The sequence below is a fragment of the Camelus dromedarius genome, chromosome 12 (genome assembly GCF_036321535.1).
Source record: "Camelus dromedarius isolate mCamDro1 chromosome 12, mCamDro1.pat, whole genome shotgun sequence".
NCBI classification, from domain to species: domain Eukaryota; kingdom Metazoa; phylum Chordata; class Mammalia; order Artiodactyla; family Camelidae; genus Camelus; species Camelus dromedarius.
This window is the reverse complement of record NC_087447.1, coordinates 13,366,909-13,385,274: the sequence shown is the minus strand read 5'-3', so window position 1 is coordinate 13,385,274 and position 18,366 is coordinate 13,366,909. Positions and strand designations below refer to the sequence as shown.

General features: G+C 34.6%; 1 protein-coding gene and 2 pseudogenes across 1 annotated transcript; all 3 read left to right on the top strand.

Moving 5' to 3' along the window:
• The first annotated feature begins 337 nt into the window (after nucleotides 1-337).
• Nucleotides 338-971, top strand: LOC135322604 (olfactory receptor 4A47-like; annotated as a pseudogene).
• A 4,427-nt stretch (nucleotides 972-5,398) lies between these two features.
• Nucleotides 5,399-6,324, top strand: LOC105103480 (olfactory receptor 4A47). Its single transcript, XM_010997077.3, has one exon. The coding sequence runs from the start codon at nucleotides 5,402-5,404 to the stop codon at nucleotides 6,311-6,313; it is 912 nt and encodes a 303-aa protein (XP_010995379.3). The 5' UTR covers nucleotides 5,399-5,401; the 3' UTR covers nucleotides 6,314-6,324.
• Nucleotides 6,325-12,142: 5,818 nt separating this feature from the next.
• LOC105103490 (olfactory receptor 4A47-like) lies at nucleotides 12,143-13,071 on the top strand (annotated as a pseudogene).
• Nucleotides 13,072-18,366: the final 5,295 nt, after the last annotated feature.

Here is an 18,366-nt window from a genome sequence, read left to right as displayed (position 1 = left end):
ATTGTTTTGATTGAATGGATAAATGAAGGATAAAACTTGTAATGCATTTAAAAGTTTTCTGCCTTGATTTGTAGGTAAAATGCTTCTAATACGTGAAGTCAGCTCCTGTTCAGACTAGATGGAAGCAAGGAACAATGTAACTTATTTCATCCTCTTGTGCCTCACACACAGTCTCAAGTAGCAGAAGGTCCTTTTTGTTATGTTCTTGTTCTTCTGCATTTTGACCTTGTTGGGCAACCTGCTCATTGTTGTGACAATAACTGTCAGTAAGACCCTGAACTCACCAATGTGCATTTTTCTTGTGAGCTTATTTTTGAACATGGCTTAATCCTCTTCAATTTCCTCCAGATTGATTTCAGACTTGTTCTTTGGGGAAAACACTATATCCTTTGAATATTGCTTGACTCAGCTGTTTAAAGAGCATATTTTTGGTGGATCAGAGATTGTTATTCTATTGGTAATGGCTTATGTTCACTGTGTGGCCATCTGTAGGCCCTTGCATTATTAGGTTATCATGAGGCAAAGGATGTGTGTTGTGCTGCTGGTGGTGTCTTACGTGGAGGATTTCTGCACTCAGTAATTGAACTTGGCACTATTTATGGGCTCCAGTTCTGTGGCCCCAATGTCATTGATCACTTTACATGTGACATGTACCCCTTATTGAAACTCATCTGCACTGACACCTATGTCATTGGCATCTTAGTGGTGGCCAATGGAGGACTGAGCTCTGCTATTGTGTTTCTGCTCTCACTCATCTCATATGGAGTCATCTTGCACTCTTTAAAGAACCTGAGTCAGGAAGGGAGATGGGAAGCCCTCCAGACCTGTGGTTCCACATCACTGTGGTTGTCTGCTTCTTTGTGCCCTGTATTTTCATGTATGCGAGACCTGCTAAGACTTTCCCCATTGATAAATCATTAAGCATGTTTTTTTACAGTCATCACCTCTATGCTGAATCATTTAATCAATAGTCTATGAAATTCTGAGATGACTAATGCTATGAAGAAGCTCTGGAGGAAAAAAAGGCAGATCAAGTATTGAATAAGGGAATTATCCATCACAAAGAAACTAATTTAGCATTAGGGCCAATCTCCTTGGAATGTAAAAGTCTTCATAAATCTAATGCAAATTTTCTTTTTCTCTAAAGGATTTATGATAATTAAATTAAAGATTGAATTATATGTTTAAAAACAATGACAGTTTCCACGTTAGAATGTGCATCCTATAATGTCTGGTTGATTACTGCACCTAGCGGGGTGGAGAGGGGTGGAATGCATTAAGTAGGGAGTCAATAAATAATATCTAATGAATTAGTCAATGAAATTTTTATACAGTTACACTAATTTTAGTGAATTTCTGCATTTACTTTTATTACTTTCTCATTCTTAATTTCATTTTTGTCAGATTCTTGTGTTTAATCATCATTCTATTTGTTATCTTAGTTAAAATACTTAATGCTGTATGGACTATTATCTTTACTTCATTTGCCTTACTTGTGAAATTTTAATGTAATATTTTAGTTTTAATATATAATTTGGATGATAGATAGTAATAAACATTAAAAATAGAATCTATGGAAATGAAAGAGTGTAGAATAAAACCTCCTCCGCATCCCAGACCATTGTCTCTCAGTCTTTGAGACGCAGTCACTCTGTTCTGAGATTTGACTCATAACATTTGCAAATACCAGCATATTGTCACACATGCATGTGTTTATGTCTGTGTTTAAATTTTGCATTGCACCACTTAGCCTTCTGAAGGCTATTACATACCAGTCTATGTAGAAGTGATTAATTCTGAGTTTCCTCACACTTGCACTTTGTTACACAGAGACACTAAACTGGACGCACCAGTGATCGGGAAGAACAGCTCTGACTTCACAGTGGGTCTGCTTCTCTTACTTTCACCTTTGTGCTCTATTGCTTTTGCTACAAGTTAATCACCAAAGAGGGGGGTCGCCTATAGCTTAAAGTATACATAATGGATGGCGCCTCTCTGGGAACCGGCCTCCCGTGCCTGAGCATTAACCTAAAATACCTTTGTTGAGCTCAAGGAAACATCCCGACCAGGCCCGCCTGTGACTGACCGCAGGACATTCACACATGCCCTCTGGAGTCTGGCCAGAACCAGGAAATATTTGCAACACCTTTCACCTTTTATACTTTACTGCCTCACTTCTGCTTTCTGTTCTGTAAGGAAACTAGCATCCAAACCCAGGCAAGATGGTTCTTTGGGACACTAGTCCACCTTATCTTTGGTCTGCTGGCTCCCCAGATAAAGTCACTATTTCTTGCCCTAACAGCTTGTGTCTCAGTTTATTGGCCTGTTGTGTGGTGAGCAGTATAAACTTAGACTCAGTAATAAAGTCATTTTTTTTATTATCTTAACTAGTCATTCACTTTAAGGAACTCATTTTCATAGTTTTGCTTTATTGGTGGGGATTTTACATTATTACAAATTTCACGTACATTTTTGAGCATTGGGTGGCCAGTTTAAATATGCTATAATGTTAAAGAGCATAGTCTTTTTGAGGAAGATTCTTCTGAGATCAAATCTTAAGTTTCCCATTTTAATGTAAACTTTGGCAAAACAAGACTTCCTCAAGTTTTGTTAAATGGGAAATGGTGGAGATATTTTCAAAATCAAATAAAAGAATCTGTATAAACTCTTAGATAACTAAGTGCTCAGAAATGTTAGTTATTGTGAACACTTTATTATTAGAGTCTTTTAAATTGTAATAGAACTCCTTACTTCGCATAGAGTATTAAGTTAATAAACATGTTAGTTTTATAAGTATATATGTAAATAAATATATTAATTACATAATAATTAATTAATCTATCTCTAGAAAGCCTCATGCATAATTTATCTGGGCCTTCAGAAAGGAACATGCTGAAAGCTGACTGACCTTGTAAGCATTCTTGTTGCTGGAATGGCCCCCTAACCTCCTAATTTATTAAATTGTCTCCTTTTTTTTGTCTGACTCTATTGTAAGAATATAAGATCCATCTTGAAAGAAACTTTCATGTGATTTTTTTCCCTTGTTTTATTGATTGCTGTCACCTCAACTATAACACAGTTCCTTGTATAACATAGTTGTCTTAAGTATTAAAATAAATAATAAGCAGATACAATATTAGATATTATATCTGAAATGGTGATAACATTTTCATGAATTTAAAAAATGTCAAGACAGGATAGGTCAAATATTAAACAAAAAGAATGATAAGCTTGCTATGGCAAGTGGGGAAACACTTGAGGAATTAATTGTCACTGACACAAAATATTTGGCTGCTATTTTATTTTTGGTTTGCAATAGTTTGAAAGCAGTTATAAAGCTGTTTTTCTTTTTTTTTTTTTTCATGTGACATCTTTTTCACCCTAATTCTGTGATGAGGTTTGGTAGCCTCTTTACATACTGATGAATTTTTAAAATGTAGTGGAAAATCCCAGTGAATTTAATTAAGTGAGAATCGGTTTTGGACACTTTCCAATTCTAAGACTGAACAACAAATGAGGTTAGAAGGAATAAAATGTCCAGTGATCTTGCCCCGAGTGGGAACAGAGATACTATCATTTAAGAATGGATATAATTTTTCAGGAGATCCTTTTTTAGGCTTCAAGCAAATCATAACAAAAAAAGAAACAGAATGTATCTCAAACTCTCAAATCAACTAGTCTGGCCACACCAACAAGATAGAGGAGAAGATTAAACAATTAAATGATATTTTTCTATTTTGAAGTTGAGGAAATGAAGTTACTTGAGATACATTTCCCTCAGAAAATGGCTGGTTACAATCTTCCTATGTGAACATAGGATTTGCTGATCTTTTTGATAAATTATCCAAACATGATAAACCTTTGTTTTTTGTAGTCACCATGATATTTCTCTTAAAGAATCTATAGTGCAAATAAAATGTCTTCTGAATATTCAGGAGACTCCATAGAAAAAATAAACATAGCGAAATGAAATAGAATATATCCTCAAGTAATAATGCAGTCTTTTGCCCTCTGTTGTCAAATCGGATAAAAAGAGAATTCCAGGTTATGAGTAATTTAAAAACTCATCCTTCAGATTATGGAACAAGCCTCCACAAGGTGAGAATAACAGTACATAGTGGGAACCAGGATTCACAATTGTGTGACTTTACTATGTAAGAAATAAATCATTTTGAGATAAATTGAACCTAGGTTCCAATTCTAGTTTTATCATGTAAAAATGTGTGACCTTGGGGAAATTAATGAGATGGTCTGAGCCTCATTTTTTTTTCAGCTATAAAAAGGTGAAAATAGTTCCTATCACTCTAAATGTTAACTGTGACACATATTCTGAGTACATAACTGGAATCCACTAGAAGTGTTTAGAGCAGTTGGGTGATATAATCAGAACAAAATTTAAGGAGCAAACTTTGGACTACCTAAGGAGAACAGATTCATGGAGGCCAGAATAAAAGTGGAGAGACTTGGCAGGAGGTGATTACAATGGGCAAAAACAGAAGTGGGGGGAGGTAGGAAATGACCCAATTTGTGATGTATTTTGAAAGTAGAGACAACAGGAAATATTCAAAGTATTAACAACTAATATGAAAGAAATAAAGAATCGAACGATACTGTGAGAACTTTTTATCTGAACAATTACTTTGAAGGCAGTACCATTTCATGAGATGGGAAACACATTTATTATTGTGGACATTTTAAATGATGTTTTATAAATATTAAATTGATACCCAACTGGAGATGACCAAAATGGTACATGCTGCTTATACACGTAGAGGCAGAGGCTGGAGGTACAAAACTGGATGGCTTCAGCAATGAATCATCAGGAAAAGGGGGAATATCCACCTAAGACAGTAAGAGAGAAGTTTGGGGAGTTCTGAGACAGTTCAGGGCACTGGCCATCTATTCATATTTTGATCTACCTACACTGGGATGTGTAAATTAGCTTATGTGGGTGTCAAGTATTACATTTTCAGAACTTACAAATGGTATACCTTCATGGAATTTCCTTCCCATCTTTTCTTGTTCTTTCACTTTCTCTTAGAAGCTTAGCTAAGGAATTACATTCTTAGAGAAGCCTTCTCTGACTTTAGTTTGACTGATACATTCCTACTCTGTGACTCTTAGCTTTCTGTAAATGTCTAATACTGTTATTCATTATGTGGATCTGAAACTGTTTGATTCCTCATAATATATCATATCACAGAGAGGGAACTATGCCTTATCCAACTTGGTAATCACACTATCTCTGATGCATTGGGCACAAATAAATGCTTCATACACATTGTTTTAATGGAATGGATAATTAAAATATAAAACTGTAATGAATGCATTTAAAAGTTTTCTGCCTTGTTTTGTAGGTAAAATGCTTCTGATATGTGAAATCACCTCTTGTACAGATTAGATGGAACCAAGGAACAATGTAACTTATTTCATCCTCCTGGGCCTCACACAGAATCCAAAGGAGCAGAAGGTCCTTTTTGTTATGTTCTTGCTCTTCTACATTTTGACCATGGTGGGCAACCTGCTCATTATTGTGACAATAACTGTCAGTAAGACCCTGAAGTCACCAATGTACTTTTTTCTTGCTAGCTTATCATTTATGGATGCCACTTATTCATCTTCTTTTACCCCCAGATTGATTTCAGACTTATTCTTTGGGGAAAACACCATATCCTTTGAATCTTGCATGACTCAGCTGTTTACAGAGCACATTTTTGGTGGATCAGAGGTCTTCCTTCTGCTGGTGATGGCCTATGACCGCTACGTGGCCATCTGTAAACCCTTGCATTATTTGATTATCATGAAGCAAAGGGTGTGTGTTGTGCTGGTGGTGGTGTCTTGTGTTGGAGGTTTTCTGCACTCAGTTATTCAAGTTAGCACTATTCATGGGCTCCCATTCTGTGGCCCCAATGTCATTGATCACTTTATCTGTGATGTGTACCCCTTATTGAAACTCGTCTGCACTGACACTTATGTCATTGGCCTCATTGTAGTGGCTAATGGAGGACTGATCTGCACTATTGTGTTTCTGCTCTTACTCATCTCGTATGGAGTCATCTTGCGCTCTCTAAGGAACCTGAGTCAGGAAGGGAGGCGGAAAGCTCTCCAGACCTGTGGTTCCCACATCACTGTGGTTGTCTGCTTTTTTGTTCCCTGTATTTTCATATATGTGAGACCCGCTAAGACTTTCCCCATTGATAAATCATTAAGTGTATTTTTTACAGTCATCACTCCTATGCTGAACCCTTTAATCTACAGTCTAAGAAATTCTGAGATGACTAATGCTATGAAGAAGCTCTGGAGAAAAAAGTGAGATTAAGTAATAAATAAGTGCATTATTCATCATGAAGAAACTAATTTAGCATTAGGGCCAATCTCTTTGGAATGCAAAAGTCTTCATAAATCTGATGCAAACTTTCCTTTTCTCTAAAGGATTTATGATAATTGAAGTAAAAGTTGAACTGTATGTTCATAACCAATGACAATTCCCCTGTCAATGTGTACATCCTGTAATGTCTGGTTGATTACTGCACCTAGTGGGGTGGAGAAGGGTAGAATGCATTAAGCAGGGAGTCAATAAATAATATCTAATGAATTAGTCAATGAAATTTTTATAGAGTTACCCTAATTTTAATGAATTTCTGCATTTACTTTTATTACTTTCTCATTCTTAGTTTCATTTTTGTCAGATTCTTGTCTTATATCATTATTCCATTTATTATGCTAGTTACAAAATTTAATGTGTATACACCATCCTCTTTATTCAGCTTCATTTGCTATACCTATGAAATTTTTCATTTAATATTTTAATTTTTAAATAAAAATTGTAAGTATGATGGATAGTAAATATTAAAAATAGAATCCATGTTTAATTAAACCTCCTCCACATCCCAGACCATTGTCTCTCAGTTCTTCCAGATGCAGTCGCTCTGCTCTGAGATTTGACTCATTACTTTTGCAAATAGCAGCATATTTTCATAGATGCATGTGTTTATGCCTGTGTTTAAATTTTACATTGAGCTGCTTAGCCTTCTGAAGGCTATTACATACCAGTCTACACAGAAGTAATTAATTCTCAGTTTCCTCATACTGTCACTTTGTTACACAGAGACGCTAAACCGGACACACCAGTGATCGGGAAGAACAGCTCTGACTTCACAGTGGGTCTGCTTCTCTTACTTTCACCTTTGTGCTCTATTGCTTTTGCTATAAGTTAATCACTAAAGGGGGGTCGCCTATAGCTTAAAGTATACATAATGGATGACGCCTCTCTGGGGACCGGCCTCCTGTGCCTGAGCATTAACCTAAAATACCTTTGTTGAGCTCAAGGAAACATCCCGACCAGGCCCGCCTGTGACTGACTGCAGGACATTCACACATGCCCTCTGGAGTCTGGCCAGAACTAGGAAATATTTGCAACACCTTTCACCTTTTATACTTTACTGCCTCACTTCTGCTTTCTGTTCTGTAAGGAAACTAGCATCCAAACCCAGGCAAGATGGCTCTTTGGGACACTAGTCCACCTTATCTTTGGTCTGCTGGCTCCCCAGATAAAGTCACTATTCCTTGCCCTAACAGCTTGTGTCTCAGTTTATTGGCGTGTTATGTGGTGAGCAGTACAAATTTAGACTCAGTAATAAAAACTCATTTTTATTAGAATCTTAACTAGTCATTCACTTTAAGAAACTCAGTTTTACCATTTTGCTTTGTTGGTGTGATTTTCCATTATTACAAATTTCACATACATTTTTGAGGATCGGGTGACCAGTTTAAGAATACTTTAATGGTAAAGAGCATAGTCTTTTTGAGGAAGATTCTTCTGAGATCAAATCTCAGCTTTGCCACTTATAATGTAAACTTTAGCAAAACAAGTTTTTGTTTAACAGGTTCTTAAGTTTTGTGAAATGGGGAAGGGTGGAGATGTTTTCAAGATCAAATGAAACAATCTGTATAAGCTTTTAGACAATTCAATGCTCATAAATCTTTATTATTTGAGTCTTAAATTATAATAGAACTCAGTACTTAGCATAGAGTGTTAAGCTAATAATATACATGTTAGTTTTCTAAGTAAATGTAATTATAAATAATATATCAATTAGCTTTAGGAAGGATTATATATAATTCTCTATGCCTACCTATAAGAATACTCTGAAAGCTGACTGGCCTTGTAAGCATTCCTGGTGCTGGAAGGGTCCCCTATTTCCTTGGCCATATTTGAATCTCTTTTTCTTGTTCCCTACTTCATATTGGCCCTGTACTTTCCTAAACTTGAGGGGACACATCTGTGAGTCTGAGTTTCCTGAAAACACCTGTCTGAGGGGTCCTAACATTATTTTGCTATGAACATGTGTACAATATAGCATGCAAGCAGTACATGTCTAGAAATATAGGAACTCAAAATAGAGAAAGTTATTTGCTCAGAAGTGGTATAGGGTATGTGTTTTGTTCATTATCGCATACCCTGAAACTGGGAGAAAACTTGGCCTAGAATAAATGCTTAATAAATATTTACTGGATGAATTACCATCATCTCTACTTTATCTCCTTAGGAGTAATTGCTCTTGAAAAAACAGGGGCACTTGATAACTGGAATGCTTCTGAAACTGCTGACATTTCATTAAAGATGATGAATTGAAATGGAGAATTTGAGGTCCATTTGGTATATGTGAAGGTTCTCATCTGAAAACACTGAATCATGTAGACTGAAATAAATGCACAACGTAAAAGTTATGAGTTATGTTTTATTTGGTGGACATTTCTGAGGACTTGAACCCCTCCAAGCCCAGGATGACAGCCTCTCAGATTGCTCTGAGGGACTGCTCAGAAGAGGTAAGGCAGGAACCAGGATATAGAGGAGTTTTTACAACAAAGACCAGGTAGTCAGAACAATCTTCTCCTGAGTTACAATCTTCTGAGTTACAATCTTCTCCTGAGTTCTTTGAGCATCTTTATAATCATTACATCGAATCCTTTATTGGGTAGCTTTCTTATCTCCACTTCATTTAGTTCTTCTTCTGGGGTTTTTATTGTGTTCCTTTACTTGGAACATATTCCTCTATTGCCTCATTTTGCCTGATTTTCTGTGTTTTATTTCCATGTATTTGGTGGTTTGGTTATGTTCCTAAATCTTGAAGAAGCGGTTTTATGTAGAAAATATCCCATTAGTACACTCTCTTCTGATCACCAGCGCTATGTGCTCTAGTGACTCCCATTATGTGGGCTGCGTGGATCCTCTCCTGTTGTGGGCTGACTACTGGGGACATGCTGGTAGATGTGGCTGGCCCCTGGTCCCACTGATTGACAAGCCTTGAATTCTGCAGTGACTACTGTCTGCTGGTGGGTGGGGCCAGGTCCTGGCATAGCTGGTTGTAAGAGTGAGTATACACTCACACCACATCTTTGCAACATGATCCTGCAGTAAAAGTTCCTGTTAAACTTTTAGAATTTTTTCTAGGTATAGATCATGTCATCTCTGCAGTGAGATAACTTAATTAAAGTTTACTTAATTTCCCTGTCTGTAACACTGCTTCCAATGGTAGCCATTCCTATTCTTTGGATCTCAGCTTAAACATCACCTTTTATAAACCACTTCCCTGATTATATTTTCCACAGTAAAATTTACCATCTTATTTATGTCACAGTATTCTATTTGTTGTCATATAAACACTGCACAGGAGTACAACCACTTAATTAAATTCTTTCCTTCTTTATTGTCTGACTCTATTGTAAGAATACAGAATTCATGTGGGAAAGAAATTTCATGTCATTATTCATTTGCTTTATTAATTGCTGTGTGTTATTTTTTTCTTTGTTTTATTAATTGCTGTGTCCTCAATGATAGCACAGTTCCAGGTATAAAGTAGGTTCATTACATTATTAAATAAATAATTATTGTATATTAAATGAGATATTAAATCTTAATTGGTGATAATATTTTTGTAAATTTATTAAATGTCAATAATGGACAATTTGAATATTAAATAAAAAGAAAGATAAGCTTGCTGTGGCATGTGGGGAAATATCTGAGGAATTAATCTTCACTGGGACAAAAAGATTTGGCTGATACTTTGTACTTGGTTCACAATAGTCTGAAAGCAGGTACAAAGCTGTTTTTTTCCCCCATGTTACATCTTTTTGACCCTAATTCTGTGTTGAAGATTAATAACCTCTTTACATACTGATGTACTTTTTAAATGTAGTAAAAAATCCCAGTGAATTTAATTAAGCAAGAATCAGTCTTGGACACTTTCCAATTCTAAGACTTAAAGATAAATGAGGTTAGAAGGGATAAAATGTCTAGTGATCTTTGCCCCTAGTGAGACAAATGATGATATCCTTTTAAGTACTGATATAAAAATTTCAGGCTTATTGTTAGGTTTAAAGCAATGCATTAAAAAGAAGAAAGAAAACCAGTGCAAGAATGAATCTCAGAATCACAAACCAACTAGCCTGGTCATATCAACAAGGGAGGAAAAAAAGGACTGAACATGTGAATGGTATTTTTCTATTTTAAAGTTAGCAGGAAAAGAAGTTACTTAGGATGCATTTCCCTGGGAAATGGCTGGTTGCTCTCTTCTAATGTAAACATAGGATTTGCAGATATTTTGGATAAATTATCTTAACGTAGTAAACTTTTTTTTTTTTTTTTGGTGGGCACTGCGGAATTACTTTAAATAATCTACAGAGCAAATGAAAACTTTCTTCTGAATAATCAGGAGTCCATGGAAGAAATGAACACACAGTCACATGAAACCAAATACATCCTCGAGTAATAACGCAGCCTGTCGCCCTTGGCTTTCAGATTGGATGAAAGAGGAATTCCAAGTCACTATGAGTAACTGGGAAAGTCACCCTCCAGATGGTGAACAAGCCTCCACAAGGTGAGAATAACAGCAAATAACGAAAACCAGGCTTCAGGATTGTGTGACTTTATTACGTAATGAACTGAATCATTTTGAAATAATTCAAACTTGGATGCCAATTCTAGTTTTATCGCTTAAATATATGTGTGACTTTGGGAAAGTTAATGAGATGCTCCGAGTCTCAGTTATTTCAAATAAAAATGGAGGTTACCATTCTTGCTACTGTACCTATTAAATATAATACATAAATTATAATTGCATGATTAGAATTCGCTGTGGGAGTGTTCAGTATTTGGCATGATACGATCAGAGCAAGATTTAAAGAGAATCTTTCAGGCTGCTTCAGGAGAACAAATTGTTGGTGGCCAGAATAAAAGTGGAGTGACCTGGCAGTGTGTCAGGAAGGAAGCAGGGGAAAGGGAACGATGAAATGTTTGATATTCAGAGTAGTGACAACAAGATTTGCTAAAAGTATGAGTAAGTAATATGAGGGTAATATGAGTAATAAGGGAGTGAAAAACACTGTAAGGTTTTTTTTTAATCTGAGCAATTGTGTTGAAACTGATACCCTTTAATAAGATAGGAAACCCTTTTTTTACTGAGAAAAAATTTAAATTTTGTTTTATATATGCTAAATTGATATCCAACTGGAGAAATCCAAAATTGGAGACACTGCATACACACTTTTGAAAATAAGGGTATAGATATGGTCTGGAGACATGAAGTTTGACTACTTCATTATTTATTGGTCTGGAAAAGGAGGAATATCCAACTAAAGACCCTAAGAACAAAGTCTCAGTTTGTTCTGAGACAATCCAGGGCAGTAAACTTCTATTCATAGCTTGATCTAATCACACTGAATATGCAAATTAGTTGAAGTATTATAGATTTGTGAATTTATAAATGGTGTACTTTTTTTTTAGAATTCCCCTTCCATTTTTCTTGTTCTTTTACTTTTCCTTTAAAACTCAGCTAAACCATTGCTTCTTATAGAATGCCTTCTCTTATTCTAGTTTGATAGATGTATTCCTATAGTGTGACTCTAAGCTTTGTGTAAATTTCTTGTAATGACACTTATTATGAATCTGGAATTGTTTGATCCCTCATTATGCATCATACCACTGAGGGTAAGGAACTATGCCTTATCCAACTTGGTACTAGTACTCACAATGTCTCTGACATGCTAGACACAAATAGATATTTCAAACACATTGTTTTACTTGAATTGTTTAATTATTTTACTCTTACTAATAGGTGAAGTCATCTCCTGTGCAGACTGGATGGAACCAAGGAACAATGTAACTTATTTCATCCTCCTGGGCCTCACACAGAATCCAAAGGAGCAGAAGGTCCTTTTTGTTATGTTCTTGCTCTTCTACATTTTGACCTTTGTGGGCAATCTGCTCACTGTTGTAACTATAACCGTCAGTAAGACCCTCAACTCACCAATGTACTTTTTTCTTGCCAGCTTATCTTTTATAGATTTAATTTATTCCTCTTCTATTTCCCCCAGATTGATTTCAGACTTGTTCTTTGGGGAAAATACTATATCCTTCCAGTTTTGTCTGGCCCAGCTCTTTACTGAGCACATTTTGGTGGGTCAGAGGTCTTCCTTCTGCTGGTGATGGCCTATGACCGCTATGTGGCCATCTGTAAGCCCTTGCATTATTTGGTTATCATGAGGCAGAGGGTGTGTGTTGTGCTGGTGGTGGTGTCCTGTGTTGGAGGTTTTCTGCACTCAGTTATTCAAATTAGCACTGTTTATGGGCTCCCATTCTGTGGCCCCAATGTCATTGATCACTTTATCTGTGACATGTTCCCCTTATTGAAACTCGTCTGCACTGACACCTATGTCATTGGCATCTTAGTGGTGGCCAATGGAGGACTGAGCTCTGCTACTGTGTTTCTACTCTTACTCATCTCGTATGGAGTCATCTTGCACTCTCTAAAGAATGTTAGTCAGGAAGGGAGGTGGAAAGCCCTCCAGACCTGTGGTTCCCACATCACTGTGGTGGTCTGCTTTTTTGTTCCCTGTATCTTCATGTATGCAAGACCTGCTAAGACCTTCCCCTTTGACAAATCATTGAGTGTGTTTTATACAGTCATAACCCCCATGCTGAACCCGCTAATCTACAGTCTAAGAAATTCAGAGACGACTAATGCTATGAAGAAACTCTGGGGAAAAAAAGGCAGATTGAGTATTAAGTAAGTGCTTTATTCATCATAAAGAAAGTAATTTAGCATTAGCACCAATCTCCCAGAATGTAAAAGTCTTCATAAATCTGCATCAAACTTTCTCTCTGAAGGATTAATGGTAATTATAATAAAAAATGAACCATTTTTTTGTGTTATTAATAAAAATTCCTTGCTAGAATATAAACTATATGATGACTGGTTTGTCACTTTGCCTGAAATGTTGGAATGCATTTCTAGTAGGGAATCAATAAGTAATACATAATTTATTAGTCAAAATTTTTATGGAGTTACAGTAATTTTTACTTAATTTCTGCATTTTCTTTTAGTAGTTTCTCATTCTTATTTTTATTTTCAGTCTGATTTTTTTAAATCTTTTTTTGGTACTAGTCAAAGTATTTAATGTTGTATAGATTATCTTATTTATTCAATTTAATTTTCCTTAAGTATTTTTAGTGTATTATTTTAATATTTAAAATAAGTTCATAAGTATGATGCAGAATAATAAGTATTAGAAATAAAATTTATGCAAAATAATCCATTGTAGAATAAACCTCCTACCCATCCCATGCCAGTGTCTCCTAGTCTTTTCAGATATACTCACTATATTCTGTTTTTAAGGTTCTTCAAGTAATTATTCTTGTACTTTTCCATGTATGTGTATGTTTATGTTCCAATTGTACAAATTTTGCATCTTACAACTCTGCCTTCTGAAAGTCTTTACATACCAGTTTATATAGACTTAAATCATTCTCCGTTCCTTCAAAATTCTTTATTTTATAAAGGATACACAGAAGTCGATATATCTATTCTTTTCCATGTTTTTCCCAGTCTTTTTTGATGTTAAATAGTTCTGCAATGAAATATTTTTGAAATTGTGTAAGTATGAGCTCCTAGAGGTGAAATCATTGAGTCAACTGGTATATGTAGTTATAATGTTGATAGAAAGGTAAAATTGTTGAGTCAGTTGTTACATGATTTATAATGTTGATGGCCAAAATGCCATGCATAAGCTTGTACCAAACTCACTACTCCCTTATTTCTGGAAAATACCTGTTTTGTGGCATTATCAAACAACCAATGTTTGGTAAACATTTGTGATATTTGAAAACCTAAATGAAGAAATATTGTTTCACTTGTATACTTTAATTATAAATAATTATAATTGAATTTGGATATCCATTCCCATGTTTAAAGTGATTTGTATTACTTTCTCATGAATTGCATATTAATTAATTTTACACTTTTTTGATTGCTGATACTTTTCATACTGATTTTACGATTTAATCACATGCAGAGGAAATTATCCCATTCCCATGCATATGAAATTATTACTTGTCCAGCTTGCGATTTGCCTCAGAGGTTTTTGTACTGTGCAGAATATTTTTGTCCACATAGAAATAATTTTACCTTTACATAATTAAATCTATCAACATTCCCTTTGTATTTTATAGCTTACTTAAAATTTTCCTATTTCAATATTACCAAATTATTTTTCCACATTTTCCAACATTTAAATTTTTAGGTCTTTTTGTTGTTTCATATTTTATGTTTAAATTTTTATACAATCTACACATTATCTTGATGTAGGGAGTTCATTAGGGATCATATTTCAATTATTCTTCAAAATGGCCATTTTAATAGATGCATACTTTCCCCATAATTTTGATATTCCAACTATTCATTGTAAAAATAACATGTGATTGGATCCAATTCAGATCTCTATTATCTTCCACTGATTTCTATATTCATGTGTCATTCAACACAAGATGCAATTGTGTTTGGTTTAAAATACACTTTGATACCTCATAAGCCAAGGACTTCTTCATTACAATTACTTATCAGAACTATGTCAATTCCTGCATGATTATATTTCAAAATAAGTTAGTCTGGTAAAAAAATAAGTTTAGCTGGTATTTGCAATAAGTTTTTATTTAGAAAGAGTTTATATCTTTAGAGAATTGAGAATTTTTATTCACAAACTAGGTAGATCCTTCCACTTAACAAGTCTTCTTTTATGTTCACATATATCTAGTATGTTTCTTTGTAATTTTAGTCATTTTGATTTTTTTTTGCTGCTATTATAAATAGAATCTTGTCTTATACTTTACAACTGTCTGTTTCAATGTAGGAAGTATTTTTGCTTTCCATTTTTACACGATATTTCATCTTTATCGTACAGCATTCTTCCTTTTTAGTCTGTTTTATAAGTTTTGACAAAATGCAGATGGTTGTGTACCACTGTCACAATCATCATGCAGAATATTTCCTCGTAAAAATATTTCCTCATGTCCCTTTGTAATCACCTCCTCCCTTCACCTCCAGGTCCTGGCAAACACTAATCCATTCCTATTCCTATAGCTTTGTCTTTTCCAGATGGTCATACAAATTGAATCACATAGTATGTATTCTTTCTTTATACCAGCTTTATTGATGTATAGGTGACAAAATAAAACTGTATATATTTATGATGTACAGTGTGATGATTTGATATACATATAGATCATGAAATGATAATCACAATCAACCTAAAGAACACATCCATCACCTCATGCAATTATCATTTTGATATTTGGGTTAGTTTTTCTTTTGGTTAGACCCCTTAAAATCTACTCTCTTAGTAGATTTCAAGTATGCAATACTATATTATTAACTGTAACCACCTTGCTGTATATTAGATTCCCCAGAACTTATTTACCTTATAACTGGAAGTTGGTATGTTTTGAGCAATTTATCCCCATTTATCCCACCCTCCAGCCCCTGGGAATCCACATTCTGCTTACTATCTGATTCCATGAGCTTGACTATTTTAGATTGCACAAGTAAGTGAGGTAATACAATTTTCATCTTCTGTATCTGGTTTATTTCACTTAATGTCCTCCATGTTCATCCATATTTCTAAAAGCAGAATTTCTTTCTTTTTTTGACTGAATAATATTCCATTTGTACATATATCCCATTTCTTTGTCCACTTAGTTGTTGAAAGACAATTAGGTTGTTTTCATAACTTGGCTATTGTGAAAAATGCTTCATGTGGGAGTGTAAGTATTTCTTCAAGATATTGATACCATTTCCTTTCTACATATACCCAGAAGGGAGATTGATGGATCATATGTTAGTTCTTTTTTTAATTTATGTTAGGGATGTCTGTATTATTTTCCATAATAGTAGCATCAGTTTATAGTCCTGTTAACAAATGTACAAGCATTCTAAATTTTCTACATCTTCATCAACATTCCCTTTTTATGATGACTTCAATGGCATGAAATTAGAAACCAACCACAGAATGAAAAATAAGAAAAAAATGGCTGCATGGAGACTAAACAACATGCTACTACAAAACCAATGAGTCAATGGTCAAATCAAAGAATAAATTTAAAAATGCCTTAGGACAAATGACAATGAAAACACAATCACACAGAATCTATGGGATGCAACAAAAGCACTTCCAAGAAGGAAGTTCATAGAGCTAGAGGCCTTTCTCAAAAAACAGGAACAATTTCAAAAGAATAACCTAACCTACCACCTAAAAGAATAAAGAAAGAAGAACAAACAAAACCTAAAGTCAGCAGAAGGAAAGAAATAATAAAAATCAGGGAGGAAATAAATAAAATAGAGAATAAAAAAAGAAAAAAATCAATCAAATCAAGAACTGGTTTTTTGAAAGTGCAAACAAAATAAACAAACCTCTTGCCAGTCTCACCAAGAAGAAAAGAGAGAGGATGCAAAGAAACAAAATAAGAAGTGAAAATGGAAAATCACAAGCAACACCACAGAAATACAAAAAATAAAAAAAAATAAGAGAATATTATGAAAAACTATATGGAAACAAGTTGGAAAACCTAGATGAAATGGACAAGTTTCTAGAAACATACAGTCCACCAAAACTGAATCAAGAAGAAATAGATCATTTGAACAGACTGATCACTTAAAGTGAAATAGAATCAGCAAAAAAAAACCTCCCTGCAAATAAAAGCCCAGGACCAGCAAAAGTAAACAAATGAGACCTAATTAATTAAACTCAAAATCTTTTGCAGAGCAAGGGAAACCATAAGCAAAACAAAATAACAACCTATGGAATGGGAGAAAATATTTACAATGATGCAACTGACAAAGGTTTAATTTCCAGAATATATATGCAATTAATATGACTTAATGACAAAATACAAACAAACAAACAAGCCTATCCTACAATGGGCAGAAGATCTAAACAAGCAATTCTCCAGTGAAGACACATAAATGGCCAATAGGCATATAAAAAATGCTAAATATCGCTAATTATCAGAGAAATGCAAATCAAAACAACAATGAGTTATCACCTCACATCAGTCAGAATGGTCATCATTAAAGAGTCCACAAATAATACATGCTGGAGAGGGTGTGGGGAAAAGGGAACCCTTCTATACTGCTGTTGGGAGTGTAGTTTGGTGCAACCATTAAGGAAAACAGTATGGAGTCTGCTCAAAAAATAAAAAAATAAAAACCAGCCATATGATCTATCAATCCCAATCCTGAGCATAGATCCAGAGGGAACTCTAATTAAAAAAGATACATGCACCCCAATATTCATAGCAGCGGTATTTACAATAGCCAATAATGGAAACAAGCTAAATGTCTATCAACAGGAAACTGGATAAAGAAGTTCTGGTGCATTTGTACAATGGAATAGTACTCAGTGATTAAAAAAAAAAGTAAAATAATGCCATTTTGCAGCAACATGGATGGAACTGGTGATTGTCATTCTACGTGAAGTAAGCCCGAAAGAGAAAGAAAAATAACATATCACTCATATGTGTTATCTTAAAAAAAAAGACACAAATGAACTTATTTACAAACGAGATATAGAATCTCAGACATAGAAAACAAACTAATGGTTACAAAGGGTAAATGAGGATGGGAAGGAATAAATTGAGGGTTTTCAGAAACTAACTACTGACTATAGAATAGATAAACAACAGGTTCCTTCTGTATAGCACAGGGAACTATACCCAATATCTTATAGTAACCTATAATGAGAAAAAATGTGAAAACAACTATGTGTATGTATATGTATGACTGAGACATTAGGCTGTACACCAGAAATTTACACAATATTATAAACTGTCTATACTTCAATAAAAATAAAATAAAATAAAATAAAATAAAATAAAATTAGTGTGATTTACTCTTTTTCATGTGATTATGGCTGTACTCTATCTTCCTTGGGATTGTTACTTCCCTCTTTTCTCTATAGTTTTTTTCAGTTTCCTTCAATCTCCTCTCAGGCTTGGATCATAAGCTCCAGAAATCTCTCTGATGGAATTTAATGCTT

What these genes read in the sequence shown, in the direction of transcription:
- LOC105103480 (XM_010997077.3), top strand. Translation starts at nt 5,402, where the DNA reads ATGGAACCAAGGAACAATGTAACTTATTTCATCCTCCTGGGCCTCACA.